General features: G+C 37.0%; 1 protein-coding gene across 1 annotated transcript in view; it reads left to right on the forward strand.

Moving 5' to 3' along the window:
- The window catches only part of SKAP2 (src kinase associated phosphoprotein 2), a gene marked incomplete at its 3' end in the record, with an annotated part of 149,272 nt that overhangs the window by 121,076 nt on the left and 5,712 nt on the right, over positions 1–22,484 (forward strand). The window contains 1 exon segment of the mRNA XM_081079390.1: positions 22,373–22,450. Coding sequence (XP_080935516.1) covers positions 22,373–22,450 — 78 coding nt within the window.

A 22,484-nucleotide genomic window follows, 5' to 3' on the forward strand; every position in this document is an offset into this window, starting at 1 on the left:
CTTGTTGATTCTGTATGTTTATCACACCATTGCACAGTACTGGTATGAATATAGTACTTGCTCTAAACGTGCTGAGGTGGAATCTTTGTGGTCTTTCCATTCGAAACAATTACAGTGCCCTTGAAGCTTCTGTATATTTACTGGGCACAGTATGGTATTTTTATAGTTTAGGATGGTATAATGCTAAACACAGTATAGTATTATGGTAGACTACTAAATACAGTATATAATATATCCTCTACCATTCTCGGTATTAGCACTTTTATTAAGAATGTCTCATCTGATAGTAGGAATCTGATGCATATAGAAGAGACTTTAAAACCTTTATAAATTGATTAATACTTTTTCATTTAATGGGGAAAATATTTTCCAGAAAGACAGAAGTTGGAAGTTTCTTTTTTAAAAATTATTTTTTTTTCTTTTTTCAATTAAAGTTTATTGGGGTGACAATTGTTAGTAAAGTTACATAGGTTTCAGGTGATGAAAGGAGAACTGAGTCTGGATGGTGAACACACAATGTGACATATAGATGATGTATCACACAATTGTACACTGGAAGTTTCTTAAGGCATATCTTTCTATTGCTCTAAAATGTGGAATGGCACTCCACTTGCCCACAGGATAAAGCCTGTACTCCTTACTTTGGGGTTCAGAGGTCTTCACAGGCTGACTGAAACCTCACACTCGAGCCCAATTCCTATTACGCTACACCAGCTCTCCCATTTCAACCAACTAACTGACTCTTCATTCTCCCCTAGACATGCCATACTTTTCCAACCTCACATTTTTGTTGGTACACTCCCCTCTGCATGGAATGCTCTCTTCTTAGTTCAGTTTCTAACCAGATCCTCCCACTTTTCAGGCCCAGGCCAAATCCCGTATCCCCAGAAAAGCCTCTCCTACCCATCTCAGCATGAAATGACCTCTGTTTCTCTGAACTATAGCACCATTCATTTGAAAATTAATCACACACAATGTTGTGACATTTTATGTTGTTATCTAGTGTTCTCTAAAGCTTATAGTAATATTTTACTTTTCATGTGATTATTTATTCATCAAACAAGCAAATGGATGCTTATAACTTATCTTGATTATATTTACAAGCTCCTTGAGGGCAGGGACCAAACCTTGTATTTCTTGGCATCCCCTAGAGTACTTAGATAAATGCCTTCCTCATAAAAAGTCAACAAAATAATACCCGAATAATGTAGTCTATAGTTAGAGGTGCCTGAAGTTAAATTAAGAGAATCTCTCTCTCTCTTTTTTTTCTTTCTCTCTCTCTCTCTTTTTCTCTCTCTCTCTCTCGCTCTTGCTCTCGCTCTCGCTCTTGCTCTTGCTCTCACTTTAATGATGCTTTTCCTAATAACACCAGTTACTACAGAATTCTAAAAGAATGAGATAACTAAGTAGCACATTATGACTAGTACATTGAAGTATGGCTGATCTCCTGAAGCCTCATTAAAATCTAACATTGCTGTTCCAGTGAGCATAGTCTCAAATAAATAAACTCATGAAATGGAATACATTGAGTGATGAAAAGCTCTAATGCCATCAATCTTGTGTGCCATTAAAGAGAGATCATGCACTGAAGCAGCAGGAACAACCCGAGTTACCAGTTCCCTGTGGTAGGTTAGTCGTCTCAAGTAAGACATTTTCCCAGGAAATGACCTTCTCCTTTGCTTCCACTCATTCATAAAAGACCACAGGTAATGTAGATTTAAAGAGCACGGGGCCGTAACTATGATTTTAAAAAGCCGACATGTACAAGGACAAAAATCAGAGGGCTTAATGTAACTGGTAAGAAAATAACAAGCCTCATGTTTAGAAATAAACTCAGATATGGGAAGTTGCACAAGCAGCTTAAAGGATGGTGAAACAAAGGTTAAGTAAGAATCAATGATTGGAGAGATGCTTGGGGAAAGGATTTTAAAAAACTGTGTTTCAAGCCACTACTTTGATTCACGGGGCATGGAGGAGTCATTGCAGGGTCTCGAGAACAGGAGGGCTGAGGTAAAGGTTTGCTGTGCTCCCTCCTAGTTCCTTATATTAAGCCCTTTGTTTCCCTTCTCCACTCCACACCCTTTCCTTCAATTAGGCAAGCTCCTTTCTCAGCCCGCTTGTTTACATGTCCTGCTCCACATTTCACATGGCATATTGCACTCTCTCGTCCACAGATAACCTCATTTCACGTCCCTGGTTGGCCAATGTTTTCTTTCAGAAAGTACCTTACATCTCAGTTCTTCCTGGAAACCCAGCTTGATTATGAAGGTCGAGGTGAAGGTCATCTATAGCCATAATAAAATCTAATCTTTTGCTATGTTGCTTAAGACATAACTGTAAGAAACAGTGACCCCGAAACATGTAACTATAGCTATCTAAATGCTTTATAATATGTGAGTTTTGAGCCTACTTCTTGTGTTTGATAGTTCCCAAGAGCCCAGCATTCATTTAAAGGTATTCTGAAGAGATCATTTAATATTCTAATACGTGAACTGTAAAGAAAGGACAAAGAACATGAAACATGAAATGAGGAAAGAAAAAAACCCAACATTTATGTAATTCAATGATTCATTATTCATGCATAAATATAAATATAAATTATTTATTAGGCAGCTATTACGTGTCAGGCAGTGTGCTAGGCACTGGGGATACAGGGGTGACCAGTATGACTCAGAGTTTGTTAAGTAGAAATATAAAATATAACAAATAATAAGAAATAGTTTCGGAAAAGTGATCGGAGACTGATAAGAAACAAAGATCAAAGCCGAGTCCATGCCAGTAGACGAGGTATCTGAAAGGACGTATTCATTCAGTGCTGTGCATACCTGAGGAGCTACATGAGGTTCTGAACGCTACCTACAGGACATTCCGAAGGCGAAAATAAAGTGGTTTCGGTCGGGGTGTGTAGCAAACAAAGACCCTTTAAAGAGTGTTTAGATATGCCAAGCAGTCGGTATATTTGGAAGAGGCCAGATGATAGCATATTCATGTCATAGGTAAGACGGGCATTTATATTCATGAAAAGATTTAAGAAAGAGTTAACAAGAAAGAAAAAGACTAAATAAAACTGCCAAGTCCCTTCAACATTTAAACCGATTTTTTTTTTTTTTGTCCCAATGACAACAACAAAAAAAAACTTTCCAAAGGAAGTGGTAGAAGAAACCCCATTGCTTGAGACATTAAAAACCAGATGGTCCAAAGCCCCAGAAAATATTCACATGGGATCAATCCTTCACTGGGTGAAAGCAAAGGGACCAGACTAGTGCAATTTTTATTTTGAATCTCTAGCTTAGCAATGCTATAAAAATAAAGAATTACATCTCCTTGGACTTTTAATTTCTTAGCTCTTCTCTGTGTTCTTACAGCATTCTGCGTTGATTTCTCTTAGGAGAATACACAGGAATTGCCTGTTTACTTGGGTGTCTCTTCTGCTAGCTACAAGTATTGCGAGCTTGTCAGGTTTTCTCCCTTCCCCTGCGGGAGTGCTGTGTGCCCTGAGTTCTGGAATGCTCCTGTACAGTGGTTTTGCACTTGCTTCTGCCACAGCCCAGGAGTTTCACAGTTTTTATGTTAAATTTCTTGGCTTGGGAATACCACACTTGAAGATAGCATAAATTTGGATCTCACACTGTACAGGCTTGGAGTTTTGATTTCTCACAGGAAACCCTTTCCCTCCTCCTCTGACTTCCATGGTCCAGAGCCCTGGAAAGACAAAAAGCTTCCTTGTGGCTTCCCTGGGGTGAAGGTTTGGGGGTGTCTTACTTCCAGCTGTCTGCTTCTCATGGCCCCGAGGCCATGTCTCCTGTATCCCTGAAGATGTTAAAACTCCAGCCTCAACCCCGCCCTGCACAGAGTCAGTATTCCTCTTTGAGCAAGTGGGGAGAAACAGGCCTGTCTCATCTTGGTTGACCATATTGCTAGAGGATGAATTTCTAGTCATCAGTAATCAATTATTGCAAAAACATTACAGTAGAGACTTAGCTTACTTATAAGTGCTTGATTTATAAACTTTAATTCAAGTCAAATAAACAAAAAATTGTGTATATACTATAGGCAAGGCTCTATGCTAGGAGTCTAATATCTTCTGTCTCCTGAGTGCTGATAGGCTTTAGACTCTTAATTACTTCTTGACAAGAAGAAATTATTGTTGGATTTATGAAGGAAGAGATCTTAAATGGATACTGAATTTATGAAGTGAATGATCCTCAATGGTTGCTTATTACTATTTAGGGGAAAATGACATTTGTATTCGTATATACAAAGAATTACTCAAAAGTTTTATTAAGGTCGAGATCCATCCAGATCCAAATGTGTACCTTGGTTTTATAAGCTAAGAATAAAACATATTTGCATTTGAGGTCATGTCAAATGAGGTTAATGTGGTTACATGAGAATATCTTTAAAATGGGGTTGGCATTTCAATCAAATGAAGTCCTCCTAATTTATATAAGGTATTTTATTCCCTGTGCCATCAGTCGTCTCCTCTCCCAGAATGTCAGACCAGTTTTTGCACTATTGATTTGCAAAACTTACATGACATAAACATTATGTGACAGAAGTTGTTTATTATTAAGAGAGAGAATATTATCTCCAAGAAACTTGTCATCTGGAAATAGGAAAAATCACACAAAATAATTTTATTTGTATCATGGCTTTTTTACTGTTGGCTACATTTATGACAGCAGATTTCATATTAAATATTAACAGTATTTTGTTTATGCTTGAATGTGTTATAGTAGGATGTGGATTTTACTCAGAATCTTCCTGGTTAGAAAGTGTATCATCCCAGCTAAGTGATATACTTGCGGGCTAGTTATAAAGATCACAGACATTGTCTAAGAAATTTACACTACTGCTCTAGGCTCAAAATTTTGAGGTTTCACTTTACCCCTGAATCTTATCAAGTTAACTGTTTTTGGAGGTCAAAAATGGTCATATATTGGGAATTTCATTTGGTTCAAACTAATACGTAGAAACCGTTGTTAGCAACAAGTACGGCTTTTAGAAAATCATGGATGTTAATATAAATTGCATGGTTATAATGAATGAGTTATGGAAACAATTAATCTAATGCTGGAAAGAGTTATTGTTGAACATTTGATATAGAAATCAAATTAGAGTTTATATTTTTCACTTTTAAGAACACTAGTACAATAAAAAACATGTTTTATTTGTGTTTCTTACTGGGTCTAACAAGCCTTCCTTGTAAATTTTTATGTAACTTTGGTGACATCTACTTTAAAAAAGCCTAACTGAATTGTGTTGAATCTTTTGGGTTTGTGAAGTGTGCCTATGATTTGTTTTGTTTTGATATTACTTTTCAATATATGAAAATACCCATGAGACGGGCTCCTGCTAAATTTTTGGTCACTGTGTCATCAGTGCTATGAGTGCACATTGTCAGTTGTTTAAACATTGTTGAATCCACTGTGGGCTGGCAAGAAGCATCTGGGAGCCAGACTTTTCCTGTGGACACATGCCAAGTAGTGTATTATATTTCCTCACTAAAGGGAACTCTATTGAGATAATTTTTCTTCTTGAGTTGTTTTAACCCAGAAATTATTTTCCAAAGCTAAGTGAGGATCATATGATAAAATTGTTTATAACTACCTGAATTCTATAATAGCTGGTTGAGAATTACTTTTATTTAGCTAGAGTAGGTGTAAATAAGTCGTGCAATTAAACTACATTCAGATCATTAACATTATTCTCCTAATTAGACTGTTCTGGAAAGTTCATATATCCTTTCATGTATTCTCTTTAAATCAATGATTTACTCTAAGGAAGGACAATAAACATTGAATGACCCTTTAATTAAGTACGATAGTTGGGCATGTCATTAAATTTACATGTGTGATTGCATTATTTAATTAGCTGGAAATAAACCCTAAATTGCATTTTAATATATGCAATTATAGCATAACATTTATGTTAACTAAAACTGCCAGGAAAAGTTTGTAAAATGTTATATTTAACTTAAAAAATTCAAACAGTTGTGGTTTGGGGATGAGAAGACAAGAATGCTTTGTCATATTGGGAAATAGGCGAGGGGTTAGTCTTGGAGCGCTGACACTGCCTGGATTTGGGGACCCTTGGGTGGCAGGGATTTGTCTTTCCAGAGTAGATACGATTACTCCATCTGCTACCCCAGGGACACTGTTGGGAGAGACCTTCAAAAAGTCAGATCTGGTTGACCTGCCATGTATATTCAAAATACCCTGGCTCTTGTAGTAAGAGCAGACATTTTGTTTATGTTGGCTTTATTTCTAGAATCTAAGTAAGAGACACTTTGCAAATGAAAGTTCAACCTGTCCCGTTCGGGGGCCCAAACTGAGCAAGTGTGTTGTTTTTTTAAGCTCAAATGTTTCTTCTTATGTACTTTGAAGAACATCAAATACTATTTTGCAAGAGCAAAGCCCCAGACCTCCGTCAAAGGAATCTCCTCTTCTTCCCCTGCAGGTTCTACCTTGCTTCTTCTGGGCAACTCCTCTCTACAGAAATACTCTACTTCTAGATCCTTCATTTTCTAGACACTGTGACATATTTTATCATGAATTTGTGTGTCCAAAAAAATACCTCTTACCTTAGAATTGAACATGTCTTGAAAACATAATTCCAAAAGTCTGTGCACAACCCCTCATAGGTACATGGAAATTTGTGCCATTCTTTTGTATTATATAAAGTGCTTTAATTTGCTGCATTTTTCATGTCTCACCGCAGTCAAATCTGGTGAGGAGCTATAGCTGTCTTACTCAGGATTAATCAATCTTCTTAGGCTCCTGGCTAGGACGGAAGCTGCTTTCAGCTCTGCTTGCTTCAGGGCTTGGCCTTCCTCTGTTTTTTCATCATATTCAGTCTCTGAGAAGGAGGTGATGGGAGATGATTTTTCCATTTGCAAGCTGCCTTCCAACTGAAAGAAAAATGGAGGGGGCAAATGCCAAGCTTTTCATTTTCTATGGCCATTACAAACATGACTCTTCTCCTGTTTTTCTGCAGTGTACACTATTTTTCAAGGGAGGCACTTTTTTTTTTTTAGACTGTCATGGTTAGCCAAGTTATTTTGTCATTGAAGAGTGTTAAAAATAAGAGTATATGTCAGTATGACATCGTGAATATTAACTTTCTCATAGGTTGTTATGACAATAGGTTAAGGTACTGTTTAATTAGTTAGCAAATACAGGAATAAGTGATCTATGTAAGGTCTTACATCAAAAGGGAAGGAAAAGTATAGCGCCTCAAAATTTGGGCTCTGGAGGCAGACTGCCTGGGTTCAAATCTTACAGCTGTGGTATGCTGAACAAGTTCCTTAAATGTTTCTAAGCCTCTGTTTCTTCATCTGTAAAATGGGAACAACAGCAGTACCTTCCTCATACCTTCAAGTTTTCAAGTACCTTCAAGTTTTGAGGCTTGAATGAGATTTATGTGTATAGTGTTAGCATGGTGCTTAGTACACAGTAAATCCTCAGATTATTATTATAATCACTGTGATTATAAATCTGTGCACTGGGTATTGTATTGCCTACTTCACCTTCTTTATCCTCACACTGATTCTCTAAAGTAGATTTTGTATTTTTGTTTTCCAGATTGAAAATTGAGGTTCAGAGAATGTAATTAGCTTGTCTGTGTTTGTACAGCCAATAAAAGAGGGTAATATGAACTTCTGGAATATGAATTTTATTTGCATTTCTATAGTTCCATTGTATCTTTTGGGATTAATATGAAATTAATCTCTGCTTTACTAATTTCATTATAATTTTCCATTAGTATCATTTAGTTAGATATACCTATAGTTTGAAGCTTTAAAGACAAGTGATATTTGAAGATACAGTGTTCTAATTAATTTACTTCAAAGAATGATAGAACACAAACCATTGAAATATTACGTAAAAGAAATCCTCGGAAGATACCGCTCTAGATTAGTCATTCTCAAAATGTGGTCCCAGGAGCAGAAGTATGGATGGGAACTTGTTAGAAATGCACATTCTTGGGCCCACCCCAAACTACTGAATTAGAAACTATGGGTGGGGCCCACAATCTGTTTTAACAAGCCCTCCAGGTGATTCCGATGCCTGCTAAAGTTTGAAAACCAGTGCTCTAGGTAAATAGCATGTCATGAAATTATGCCATGCATATTGATGTAGCTCAGAATATCTAGTCCCAAACTGGAAATTATGCATTGCAAAGGGAGCATGTGGTGTTAATAGAAAAATACAAGTGGGCCTGTTATTTGATAATTGCCCTATAAATATTAAATATCCAATACTGTGGGCTCAGTCCCTTCCATTCCTTGAATTTAGGGCTTCTGAGCAGGTGGTAGTATTAGTTTCAGGCTCAGCCAATTGAGCACAGATACTAAGTAATGGAGAGTGACTCTCCACCATTAGTTTCTCATGGCTGAGATACACAGAGCCGGGGATCAGGGCGGTTACTTTTTCTAGCATTTAGCAACTAGGAATCTTCAACTAAGAGGAACTGACGCTAAGAATATGGAGAGAAAGAAAAAGCAATAAACAGTCATTATCATTGCATCTTTTTCTTTCTTCAGATACAGTTTAAACATGGAAGTAGCGTATTAAAAAGATGAGTGAGGCTGAAGGATATAGAAAATAAATAGGGAACCTGCTGCTGTATCCAGATTTAATTGTGGAAAAAATTAGACAAAAGCAGTTGTCATCTTAGAATCCATCATAACCAGCGAGGAAAAAATTGGCCATCAGCCAAACATACTTGCCTACACTTTAGGAAGGCAGATTTCAGAAAATTCAGAGAAAGAATAGGTGCAAATGGATGGTATTAAATGCAAACAAGTATTTAAAAATACCATTTAACCTTATATGATCCCAATGATGAAAAAAGGGAGAGAAACTAAAATATGTGAATATTCTTGTGCTAGAATCTATCCAAAGAATGCAACTTTTAAACATAGATTAACCACTGAAATAGCCAGATAACCAAAGAACACATGAAAATAGCTGAAATGTGTAAATTATGCTAAGTACAGCAAATGGTATACAATTGCTACGTGGTTTTTTGTTGTTGTTTTTCTTTTGGAATTTGCTAGGGGCAGTAATTCAAAGAAAACAATTCAGTTTCTATTTTATTTGCTCCTTTTCTGTCAAGAATTATCTTCCAACTGATAAGATTGGGAAGAGGTAACAGAATCCCAGAATGGGCAAAGAGATTCAAATAAAATACCTAGCTAGCCAAAATCCATTTAGTTTTCACTCGACAAACACTCATGGAAAATATTTTTTTGTCCCAGCCTGTGTTAGGCTGTGTAATATAAATATACCCTTGGGGAGTTCACATTTGGAGGAAAAGTAGACTCATAGAGAAATGTTTTGAGTCCTTTATGAGAGCAATGATAAGAGAGACCTGCTCCGAGACTGTGAGAGCATCCTAAATTGGGGGACATTTGAGCCATGTCTTAAAGGAGAGTTTGTCTTTTGGCCCAGATAAGACTACATCACAAGACAGTTTGTGAATGAAGTCTGAACAGCTGAACGGCTGTCACTGATTTTGAAGGAAACGTGCAGGATGAAAGAGAGATGTTACACGTATGGAGTCTTTCTATTGAATTGTGAACTTTTTAAAAAGAGTAGAAAGTTGTAGTTAAGTTGGGTTCCCTGAAGCCAGAAGCTTAAGTTGGGTTCCCTGAAGCAGACCCTGCGACAGTATTGTATGTAGATGTATTGGTAATGATCTTGGAAGATATCCTTGTGTGAAAGGGAGGAAGGCAGAATTGGACCAGAGAAGCTGACCCACAATGCAGCTGTGACCCAGGTCTCAGCTAGACTAGTTTGGGGAGCTGTGGGATTGGGATGATTCTTCAGGGTTGTGCCAAATTGAGGCAAAAGGGCATGTCTATATACCCACAACAACTAATCATTGGCTCCACGCTGTCCTCTGGGAGGGTTGTGACCTTGAATGAGGCAATTTCCTTCAGCCAAGGGCAACTCCTGGGGAGGGACACAGCTGTGAGCCAGCAGCAATCTGAGTCCTGCAGTTGGAGGACAGCTGTGTTGGCCCTGAAGAGGACCTCTGGGAGCAACACTGCATTATCCACTACAGGTGGATTCTGCAAACTGTAGACAGTTGAGGAACTTTGAAGTGGACTCCAGAGAAGCTGCTAAAATAAGGAGTCCAAGTGTCCTTTGTGTGATCTGGAAGCTGAAATGATAATTACTAGAACCAATATGGGTTCAAAGAAATGACGGACAAATAACCGGACTTCAGTAAGGCATTTGGCCAGGATCCTCATAAAAAAAAAAAAAAAAAAAAAAAATCTTTTTTTTTTTTTTTGCTTTTTAAAAATCTTTATAGATATAAAGACCATTAGATAACTGACCATATAGCTGTGCCCAAAGGGTGATGATGAATTGATTTTGTGAGAATGCCTTAGAGCTTAATATTGTCTCAATATTGTCATACCATCATATTCATCAATGTCTTGGATGAAGATATACAGGCAGTGCTCTCAATAGACCTAACTCATGGATCAAATCTAACAAGATGAAATATGATAGGATATCACACTTACTCCAAAAATCTAGTTGCACAAGTATGAGAAGGGAGAGACTTGGCTCCACAGCAAATGGGAAAAACACGAAGAGATTTTGGTCAACAACTCAGTATGAGTCAGCTGTGCAATGTAATTCATTCCTGAGATTGTGTGCTTAGGGAATATAAAGTAATTATCAAAAATGTTCTGGGTTTCATGTTGTGGATCAACAATATTTAAATATTTAACTAAAGTGCCCTAGGAAGTATAGGGCAGTGATTCTCAAACTTTTTGGTCTGAGGAGCCCTTTACAATCTTAAAAATTATTGAGAACCCCAAAAAGCTTTGTTTATGTGGGTTATGCCTCTCAGTATTTACTGTATTAGAAATTAAAACTGAGAAATATTAAAAATGTTTATTAATGAATTTAAAAATCACAATGATAAGCCCATTATGTATGAATATAACATAGTCTTAGGAAAAATAGCTGTATTTCCCCAAAATATCAGTGAGATGAGTGGCATGGTTTCCATTTTTATAGATTTCTTGGATGTCTATCTTAATAGGAAACATTTAGATTCTCATATCTGCTTTTTTATTCACTCTGTTGTGGTATGTTGTTTTAGTTTAAGTACAATCAGCATATGAAGAAAAACCAGCCTCACACAGATATGTAGTAGGAAAAGGGAACTATTTTTTTTAAACTTTTATTAATTTAAGTGTGTTTTTCCAGGACCCGTCAGCTCCAAGTCAAGTAGTTGTTTCAATCTAGTTGTAGAGGGCGCAGCTCCCAATGGCCCATGTGGGGATCGAACCGGCAGCCTTGTTAAGAGCACTGTGCTCTAACCAACTGAGCTAACCAGCTGCTCCAAAAGGGAATTATTTTAATAGTCCTTGCAGGTAATTGTGGATATTCTTTGATACTGTACTCAAACTTGACAAGAGGTAGTTAAATGTTAGTTGAATGTGGAATCCAAAACCATATCAGTGAACTTTTCAGACTCTGTTACATTGAAATCCATGAGTCTGTCTTGTTTGGAATGGGTCTTCAACCCATGTGTGTTTTTGTAACTCACGCATCAGTCAGTTGGAAAATGTTGGTTCACTACATTGTGCCTAAATATTGACACAATGGTGATACGATTAAAAAAACCACATTCATTAATAGCACCACCAATCTCATTAGAAAAGTCTTTAAATACTAGGGACCTGTCAAGCTTCCAGGGGAAGATATAAGTTTCTAAAATTCTAATTTTTGCTTGAAAGCTCAAATTTGATCATTGGCAATAAATAACTGTTCGTTGTTTTCTTTGAAATAAGAAGCTCACTTAGTTCATTTCTGAGAAAACGTCTGCCAAATTCCCAAGTCTGAGTCGCATAGTTTGTCTGTCAGTCATTCTTTCGAGTGAAAACCGTGTTCCATGGAAAAAGCTGCTGGTTCAGCGTGCCAGTCAGTCTCTGCATATCTGGAAATGCAGGAGAAATGCTTTATGCATTCATCCCATTTTGTCACACAGAATACTAAAAAGCCATGTACTCAAGGTTACGGTGGAATAAAAATAATTTTTACTGCTTTATCAAGGACGTTCTTAAGTGAGACTGGCCTGTTTGTTTTTAACACTCCTGCAAGGCGGTGAACAATACAGTGACAGTTTGGTGCCACACTGTGTTGATTTATGCTCAAGTGTCAGCAGTTTACTCACCATGGTGTTGCAGCACCAGTGCAAATGTTAACACAACGAAAAAGGCTAATGTCTTAATTTTATTATGAAAATAGTTTTGATCTCATAGACCTTCCAGCCCCCAAAAAGGCCTTGGAAACCACGGCTGGTGCAAGGGATATGGAACCAATAAGCCTAATGGGCGACAGTTTTCCTTTTATGGATCTATGTTTTCTCTTTCTTGGATCTTGAAAATGAGGTTAAGGTACTCTGCCCGTAAAGGGGACGAGTGTATTTGCGTAAACAAATGGATGAAACAGAGCCAGAGCCTATATACCAAGTGCGCTCTGCATCTGTGTGTCTTCTTCCCCCCTAAGGTTATAATAGACAGTTGTAGACCCTTATAAAACAGCCACGTTACAATTAAATGATCTTAACACAACCTATTTACCATTGGGTGGTATTTTTTTTTTACAGATGAAGATTTAAAACAAACGAAAATCTAAATTGAGATGAAATAACTTACTAATCTAAAAGGGGATTCAAAATGGTTTATAATGAAATACCTATACATTTGAGGAGAGTCTTATTAAAAATGAGAATAAAGAAAAACCAGAAACCGAATACAGGTCGTTTGCAAGGAGATGTCAGTTGTGGTTATGTGGTTATGGATACGTCTTGGATGACTTTAAAACATTTTTATTTTTTGCTTATCTTTATTTTCTGACTTCCAACAATGAACAGATACTGTTTTTGTAACAAGAACAATAAGAAAAAGGTTCATTTAAATTTTAAATAAAGAACTTACATGTAGCAAACTATAATTGTACCAGAAATCCAGAGCCAGACAGCAGTTACTATAATTGAGAAATAATTTCATTTGGACCTTCTTGGGTTAAATGAATTTTAATGTTGCAGCATTTATAACACATTTTAATTAAAAAACTAAGAATTTGAACATTATAGAATAGTTAGAAGAATTTCATATTATAGCCTACGGTGAAGATAAAACCCTGGGACAAGGAGCCACATTTCATAATTTCCCCTCGTCGAGTAATCTTTAGGAGTCGGATCATTGTCTGACTCACAGCAGCTTCTGACAGAATCTGGCCTGTTAAAACCTGAATTTTAACCTGTGTGCTTTTCTCGCCTGCCATAGTTGCCTGCAGGTGGTCAAGTCTATGTAAGACGCTTCTGAGTAGAGAAGTACATGTAGAGCCGCTGCAGACTTTTTCAGAAATGTCTGCAGTGGAGCAGGGTCCAAGCTGCATGACCTTGATCTCGTCACTCAACACCCGCAGTCTGGTTCCCCTTTAATGAAAGCAGGAAGTTGAACTAGATTATATTTAAGGTTTCTTTCCAAGTTTTCTCCCTTTTCCATCGTCAAATGAGATCCTTGCTTGAATTTGCATTTTTTCCCCCACCATCCTAGCCATGATGTTAACAAGTTTAATGTCTGGGAAAAATAATTATTTTTGCATGTATCAGATTTGTGTATAAATTATTAATTTTAATATCATAGTGCAGAAATGTGCTACAATCTAATGGCATGTCTTTGTGCTTTTGAAGTGTAATGATAACCTTTTACTGTTAAGCTCAATAAGAATAGAATGTCAAAGCTGGAAATTGGATTGTATGATTGAACAACTATTGCTTATTGTGTTGCCTTTTATATCGCATTAACCTTCTTGGTTGCTAAATTAATAAATGGTTGCAAAACACCTAGCTCCTATGGTAATGAACTTGATAGTACATGCTAATTGTGCATTTCTGCCTCCCCTGAGAAATCTGATTATCTCATTGTCCTCCCCAAATCCTGTTCAAAGTTATGGAATAGACATTCTTTCTACTTTACAGAGATGACACTGAGAATTAGAAACAGTGTCAAGGTTACATGAGTAACTAGAACTTGAGCAAGAGGCCCCCGTTTGCCTAATTTCCAGAAGAGTAAACATGACTCTAACTACATTCTTTCAGTCTTATCTTTCTGTTCATTTGGAAGTTCCTATAATACTAAAAGGCACATGCTTCTAACTTTATAAAAGTATATCTTTTATTGCTGTAAAATATACATCAGTCTGTTAAACAGATACAAAAATTCTTTACAAGTGTCCTATTTTAAATGACCAGTAGTACAGGACTCATAGGCCCTTAAGGAACTCACTTTTCCTCATTGTCGTAATTTTAGGTTCCTTTGCCCACATCCCTTTGACTCTACGCTTCCACTTTCCTAACCTTTCCACCAGCTTCATAGCTTGCCCCAGGTATGAGCAAGAAGAGGGGGTGAGGTGCCGTTTGTGTAAATCCTTCCTGCATTTCTCCCTCTTCTGCATGGTGCTGCTAGGACCAGCCAGAGGTACCTTCGCTTCCTCTTCCCGTCTGCTCCCTTTTCTCCCCACTCAGGAGCATCTTGCACACAGCACCCTAGAGCCTGAACCTGTGATGACGTGTGCAGATTAGCCTGTTGCTCTGAAATGTAGGTGAACTTCTTTCAGATCTTTGTTTGCAGAAAAACTCACCTTTACCCTCTACATTTAAACATGTGTTCCTTATTGAAATTAAGTGAGAAAGAAAAGCTGGTTGGCCTGGAAATAAATCCATTTGCAATTACGAATTGCATTAGAGTCCTTACCAAGTATCAAACACTGCGTGCTGGCTTTAGGGACAGTTGAGTATGTGCAACGTTCGAGGTGGGGCAGAAGAGCTGGGAGAATAGAAAGGAGAAGATGGAGATTTGGGGCATCCCAACATGAAATTCCATTTTTAAATCATCACTAACTGATCACTTAACTTAAGATGTACCTCAAATGCAATGCTATGGTAGGACAGAACTCACCTACTTCCGTGAAAATGTTTTCCAAGTCCATGAACAGCCAGTATTCAAAAGAAATTTGAGAAAACAATCCATCTACAAACTGATGATTTTAATGAAAATCAAAGAAGTGGCACTATGGCTTAGAGCTGGGGCTTTAGAGGCACAAGCTAAAATTGAAATCCCAGCTCTTGTTCTAACTGGATGTGTGAACCTGGACAAATTATTCAAGCTCTATAAATTTCATTTTTGCATCCATAAAATGATGATAAAGTTACTATTACCTATAACAATAGAATTGTTACAAGGATTTAGTTACATAATGAATATAAATGCATATAGTATGAACATTTAGGCAGTAAATATTAACTGGAGACAAATATGTAGTCACGTCATCAAATGAGTCCTGGACAGCTAAGCTTTATTTCAGAGCTTAACTGTTGGTTCTGTGTTTTATGTCTTTTGAAATATATTCTAATTCAGCAGAGCTCTTTTCTAAAGGTATTTAGTGAGAAAGGTAATCATTGTGTGAGTCAAAGATTTGTCTTTTTTCCCCCGTTTTCTCTGCCAAGTTTTTCCCCCCATATTTTTTATTAGCTGAAGGTGTACAAAACAACATAATGATTAGACATTTGCACCCCTCACAAAGTTCAAAGATTTTTCATATGTTGTCATCTTCTTCTCCCTGGAAGACATGATAAAATCAATGTCAGCCCTGATGTGAACGTCACACATCCTTTTTGGGTGCTAACACGTTGTCCTTAGCCTTTTTCAAGCAATGCCAGTTACATGTGCCATTTGCTTACCACTTTCCTTTTTTTTTTGGTCATTTATTCTTTAAAAAAGAACATTAGTAAACCAGAAATAGCCATTTTGTAAAACCTGCATAGCTAGACAGATTTGTGATACTTATTAGGGTAATAATCCATCTGTTACAGAACTGGATCAATTTGTAAATTAAATTGATTAATCGAGCAGGAAAAAAATAAGGTCTTGACTTTTCCCACAGTAAGCATTTCGTCAAATAGTCATCATCCTAAAAAGATGTGGAAAGACTCAGTTCTCCACTATTCTTCCTCTCTTCACTCAACTCAGAAAGAAGGCTCAATATCTATTGAAAAGAAGAGTGAGAGTGGAGTTGAAGCTTTTGGATTCTTTCGGGTCTGATTGCTCCTGGAAGTTTCATATTTTTGATAGGGTTTAATGTTAAAACCTTTCAGTGCCTACCAGAACATTTCTGATACTCATCGATTAGTTTAGTAAATGTATAACTCTATTTGAATTATCTTCTGCAATGAGTTCACTTTACTGTTATTTTCATCTTGTCTGATCAAAAAAATCTCCTGATGATTCTTCTAACAATGTGTGATTGGAATAATAACTTCACATGTTGAAGAGTTTTGTGCTGCAGCTGAGAGGCATGTAAATACAAGCTGCTTATTTGCAAGAAGCTTCCAGATTTCCAATATGATTGCTATGGAAACCACATAATGAAAACCTTATAACCATCTGTGTGGTTTGATGGATTTACTGCATAGCTGAGCTGTTTTTGTTTACTGTTATTAAAATGTTGAATGGAATATATTAACCCACAAACATTGACTATTTGAGGTATTAATTAGTGTTGTATAATGACATTGTGCCTCAACACCAAAATAAAATATGTTTAATAATAAACCTAAATAAAACAACATGTGTATTTCTAATATATTGTGAAGGTGATTATTGCCTAGAATTTGAGTCACCTGTCCTTTTATATTTTTTGAGTAGTGTGGACAGGTTTGCTCTGTTAAATGAATGTAGTAGGATATATTTTCATGATTTTTGATTCCATTTGTTCACTCAGTAGTTTTTAAAATAATTTTTCAATTATAGTTGACATATAATAATATACTAGTTTCAGGTGTGCAATATAGTGATTCGACATTTATATAATTTATAAAATGATCACCTTGATAAATCCAGTACCCATCTGACAACATATGTAGTTATTACAATATTATTGACTTATTCCCTATGCTATTTATATGCTAAATATATTCCCTATGCTATACTTTACATCTCTGTGACTGTTTTGTAACTACCAATTTGTACTTCTTAATCCCTTCCCCCTTTTCACCCACCTCCTCAACCCCATCTGGCGACCATCAAAATGTTCTCTGTATCTATGAGTTTGTTTCTGTTTTGTTTATTTTGTTTTCTAGATTCCACATATAAGTGAAGTCATATGGTATTTGTCTTTCTCTGTCTAATTTATTTCATTTAGCACAATACCCTTTAGGTCCATCCATCTTATTGCAAATAGCAAGATTTCATTCTTTTTTTATGGTTGAGTAATATTCCATCGTATATATGTACCACTTCTTTACCCATTCATCTACTGATGGACGCTTAGGTTGCTTCTGTAGGTTGGCTGTTGTAAAGAATGCTGCAATGAACATAAGAATTCAAACGTCTTTTCAAATTAGTGTTTTGGGTTTCTTCAGATAAATATCCAGAAGTGGAATTACTGGGTCCTTCTTTGTCTCTTGTTATAAAGTCTGTTTTGTCTGGTATAAGTATTGCTACTTAAGCCTTTTTTTTTTCATTTCCATTTTCATGAAATATGTTTTTCCATCCCTCTACTTTCAGTCTGTATGTGTCTTTTGATCTGAAATGAGTCTCTTGTTGGCAGCACATGTAAAGGTCTTGTTTTCTCATTCATTCAGCCACCCTATATCTTTTCATTGGAGCATTTAATCCATTCATTCAGCCACCCTATGTCTTTTCTGTGGAGCATTTAACCCATTTACATTTAAAGTAATTCTTTTTTTAAATAATTTATTAGTTAAAGGTGTATAAGACAAGGTAATACTTAGACGTTCATCATTTATATCCCTCACACTGTGAACCCCCCTCCCCCCATCCACTATCCCTCCGACCTCGCACCGAGCCATCACATTATATATATAAAATTATAGTTGGCATTAATTAATGTTTAGCTTCTGGTGTACAGAGCCATGATCAGGCATCCACAGTATCCCTGAGGTGGTCTCCCAAATAGGACGCATGTCCATCGGATACCCAACAAAATCTTTACAACATTAATGATTACGTTCCCCAAATTAATTTTCAAAAACCCTGAGGCCATCTTGTGGTTACCAGCTGCTTCCTAATCCCTTCACCTTTCCCCTTATCCCCAACCCCCCCACCCCCGCCCATCTAACAACTCTCGGTTTTTTCCTTTTTGTCCCCAAAACTGTTTCTGATTAGTTCATTCACTTATTCTTTTCCTTAGATTCCGCATATAAGTGAGATCATATGGTACTTGTCTTTCTCTTTCTGACTTATTTCACTTAACATAATGTTCTCTAGATCCATCCATGTTGTTGCAAATGATAAGATTTCTTTCTTCTTTATGGCTGCGTAATACTCCATTGTATAAATGTATCACAGCTTCTTAATCCAGTCATCTACCGATGGGCATTTCGGTTGTTTCCATGTCTTGGCTATTGTGTAAAGTGCTGCAATAAACATAGGAGTGCATACAGATTTTTGAATTGGAGTTTTGGATTTCTCCGGGTAGAAGCCCAGGAGTAGAATTACTGGATCATAGGGTAGTTCCATTTTCAGATTCCTGAGATACCTCCATACTGTTTTCCATAGTGGCTGCACTAATCTGCAATCCCACCTAAAGTAATTCTTGATAGATATGTAGTTATTGCCATTTTATTCATAATTTTGATAGTTTCTTCTTTTTGTTTTTTAAAATTTTTTTATTAGGGAACATTGGGGAACAGTGTGTTTTTCCAGGACACATCAGCTCCAAGTCAAGTCACTGTTTTCAACCTAGTTGTGGAGGATGCAGCTCACTGGCCCATGTGGGGATCAGACTGGCCACCCTGTTGTTCAGAACTCATGCTCTAAACCAACTAAACCATCCGGCCACCCTTCTCTTCTTCTTAAAGAAGTCCCTTTAACATTCCTTGTAATACTGGTTTGGTGGTGATGAACTTTTAGCTTTTTCTTGTCTGGGGAGCTCTTTATCTGGCCTTTGATTCTAAATGATGGCTTTGCTGGGTAATCTCAGTTGTAGGTCCTAGCTTTTCATCACTTTGAGTATTTTGTGCTATTCCCTTCTGGCCTGCAAAGTTTCTGTTGAGAAATCAACTGATAGTCTTATGGGTGTTCCTTTGTAAGTAACTAACTGTTTTTCTCTTGCTGCTTTTAAGATTCTCTCTTTGTCTTTAATCTTTAGCATTTTAATCATGATGTGTCTTGGTATCACTCAGTGAACATCTTGATTGTATCATATTCAAGATTCAGCCTAAGTTGTTTTCCCTAAGATTAAACACACACACTCAAACACACACACACACACACACACACACACACACACGATTTGATTTGTTGTCTTTTATATGGAAGCTGTTTGTATTGTTAGTTCAAATAAGATGAGTTGTATGAATATTGTTAAGAAAAAATTGATGTATGAAACGCAGAAAGATTTGGACTAAAAATACCAGTGCTAGGTTTGAAATGGAGAAAGGAAGTGTTGTTGATGAGCATCTCATCCTCTAAAATACTGCTTATTAAGCATCTTACATGGATTTCAGTTTGGATACGTCACAGTAAATATTGATTCTTAAGCAAAAATTTTTAATAGTCTGGTAATTTAAGAATAGACTGTGCACATTATAGGCACTTACATTTTAATAAAATAAGAATAAATTCATAGTAATAAATTTCTCTAAATTCATTGTTAACGTTGCCAAAAGCAGCTTTTCTATTTAATTATTGTAGTTAGTTTATGTGATATCTTGATGCTGACTTTGAGTAGAGTCTAAATCTCATAGTCTCTTCTTAAGAGCGAAGTAGTGCTTGATGTGGTTATGGCTTTTGACTCGAGGACAAGTGCCCTTAACTATTTTTTAACTTACTCTTTACTGTTGAATGTGTGACCAAATTGTAAGAGAGGGAGTGCTGGAGAAAGAGCAAATGTGAAAAGTAAGGAAAGCTTTCTCCTTCACGTTTCAAAAAATTAACTATCTGTAAAATGAGTAGGTTAGACTAAATACTGCAGATATCCCTAATACCTTTAAAATTTATATGAAAACACACTATTAACCCATTTATGATAACTAGTCCTTGAGATTTGGTGTAAGTGAGATGACTGTTGTTGAAAAGAGACAAGATTTAGTATCAGACTTTTTATTAGGTCTTCTATGTAATAATTACTATTTGAACTATATGAAATTGCCAATGTTAGGTTCGACTTAATATTATAAAGTGCCAAATATTTCCAGCTGTTCCTTATGTTGGAGCCTTCGTTATTTTGTTTGAATTGAGTTACAAAAATTCAAAATAGTTATATTTGTCTTATAAGTACAGTAACTCTCAAGCTTTATTTAAATGCTGGTTTTTATTAATCACCACTTTCAAGTTTGCCTGAGACTTCTAAATTTACATCTGTAGTCCTGACTTCTCTACCAAATTTTCCAGTTGCTCATGGGCATTTCCTCTGAGGAGCCCCACCAGTATGTTAAATCTCTCATGTCAGAAACACAACTCCTTATGTTTCCTCAGCAAAATAGCTTAGCTTGGCTCTTCTCGTTTTAGTAACGATGTTCCTATTTCTCAGTTAAATAAGCTCAAAACCTCAGTCATCCTTCGTTGCTCTTTTTCCCCCCCTTAGCCTTTCACATCCAGTCCGGCAGAAAGTTTATCAGTTCCAGTTCCTTTAGTTCTCATAACCATCTCCTTTCCATTTCCTCTGCCCCTGCAGCTCGGGACCTCCTTCCCCTTTAGACAGACTCCCAGGTCCTTGCCCCCACGCCCCTCCTCCAGGATCTGACACAATGGGATCGGATGACCATTCCTCAACCATAGTTCCTATCCTGACCTGTCTCTGCTCAAAAGTCTTCTGGGGCTTGTGTTGCTTACTAAATGAAAGTCTAAAGTCCATAGCAGATGTTCACGGCCCATCAACAACTGGTGCAAACCACCAGCATTACCTCCCATCCTGCTCGTCCCCTCTGAGTACCACGTTTTTTAGCCAAAATGAACATGATGGTGGCCTTGTTCTTTTCTTCATGCTTCTCCCTCTGGAAATTTTCTCCTTCCCATCTCTTCTTATTCAGATGCTCTCCATCCCTTAGAACCTTCATGGTATTCTCCGTTGGGTGGTTTCTTCTCTGCAGTCCTTCAGGTCCCCACATGTCAGGTTTTTGCCCCTTCTCCCATTTTCCTTTAGATCCTGTCTCTGCCCCCTCTGGGCTGTCAGCTTCCTGAAGGCAGAAGCCCCTGCTATTCTTGCCTCCCTGGTAGACTCTGTCTCCCTTACCAGGTACTTAATACTCAATGAAGATTTATTGGTTGGATTATTTAACCGTCATATTTGCTATATTTATATATTTTGTGTATTTTTTGTTTTGGATTTTCTTGAAATGATGATTCTTTTTGAACCAGTTTTTCTTTGGCATGCCATTTTGTTCATATGTCCTGCCTTAAATATTTTTAAATCGCATATAAATCTTTAGGTGAGGAAAGTGGTAGTGTAATACATGTTTCTTTGATGTAAAAGAATTAAATGGTCTACTGACTCTGTTTAAAACTCTTCTCATTTAATTTTACCGTATTTATTCCTATTACTTGGGGAAGGAATATAACAGGAGAGTGTGGAAATAATATAGTTAAGATACTGAATATATGCAGGATAAAGAACATGGACTTTATAATCACAAACCTAAATTTGAATGACAATCTTTGGAAATTTTTTTACCTTTGTGAGTCTCAATTTACTCGTTTGTAACATGGGGATTTAAAGATTGTTTACTTATGAAACCTTAACATCTGCTGCAGTGCAGGGCACCTAGTAGGTCGTCAGTATAATTTGGGGGGATTATCTGAAAGGGTAAGGATACTTTTAGTGTCCTCCTGTGAAGATCAAGTGAGAAAACTTATGAAGCCTCTGATACTAATAAGTGACTTAGAGGTATTTCACACATTTGTCTTTGCTGTGCTGATATTTTAGGGCTCATGATTTTATTCTCTGTTGTGCTCCTGCCACAGTATCATGTAGGCGAGGCATCATGTAGGCGAGGCATTATTTTACTGGATCTCAGGGCTTTTCTGGATTTAAGGTTGTCCCAGATGAGTTTTGGTAAGTATTTAAAACAACATATGTACATATCTTAAGTTTATTAAGTCAACTGATAAGGTTGCTATTTGGAAATTGCTAGAGGTTTATTTGTTCGGCTTTAGATCATGGAAGAAGGAATGTGAATGTTGGTGGTTTCCTTCTTTGCAAAGGATGCTTTCTGGGTTATACACTGAGTTTTGCTCTTAGGATGGCGGGAGCGCCGTATTGTTGTTCCCTAGGAAACCCTTCAGTGTGTTGTTCGTGTTGTTTCTTTACAGAAGAGGAAGAGGACACTGCCCCTGTCAAAGTGGAGGAACAAAGGAAGATGAGTCAGGACATTGCTCATCACACCACAGGTAATGGGTTGTGTAGCTTCCTGGGAAAGTGGCT

The sequence above is a fragment of the Rhinolophus hipposideros genome (genome assembly GCF_964194185.1).
Source record: "Rhinolophus hipposideros genome assembly, chromosome: 18".
NCBI lineage: Eukaryota > Metazoa > Chordata > Mammalia > Chiroptera > Rhinolophidae > Rhinolophus > Rhinolophus hipposideros.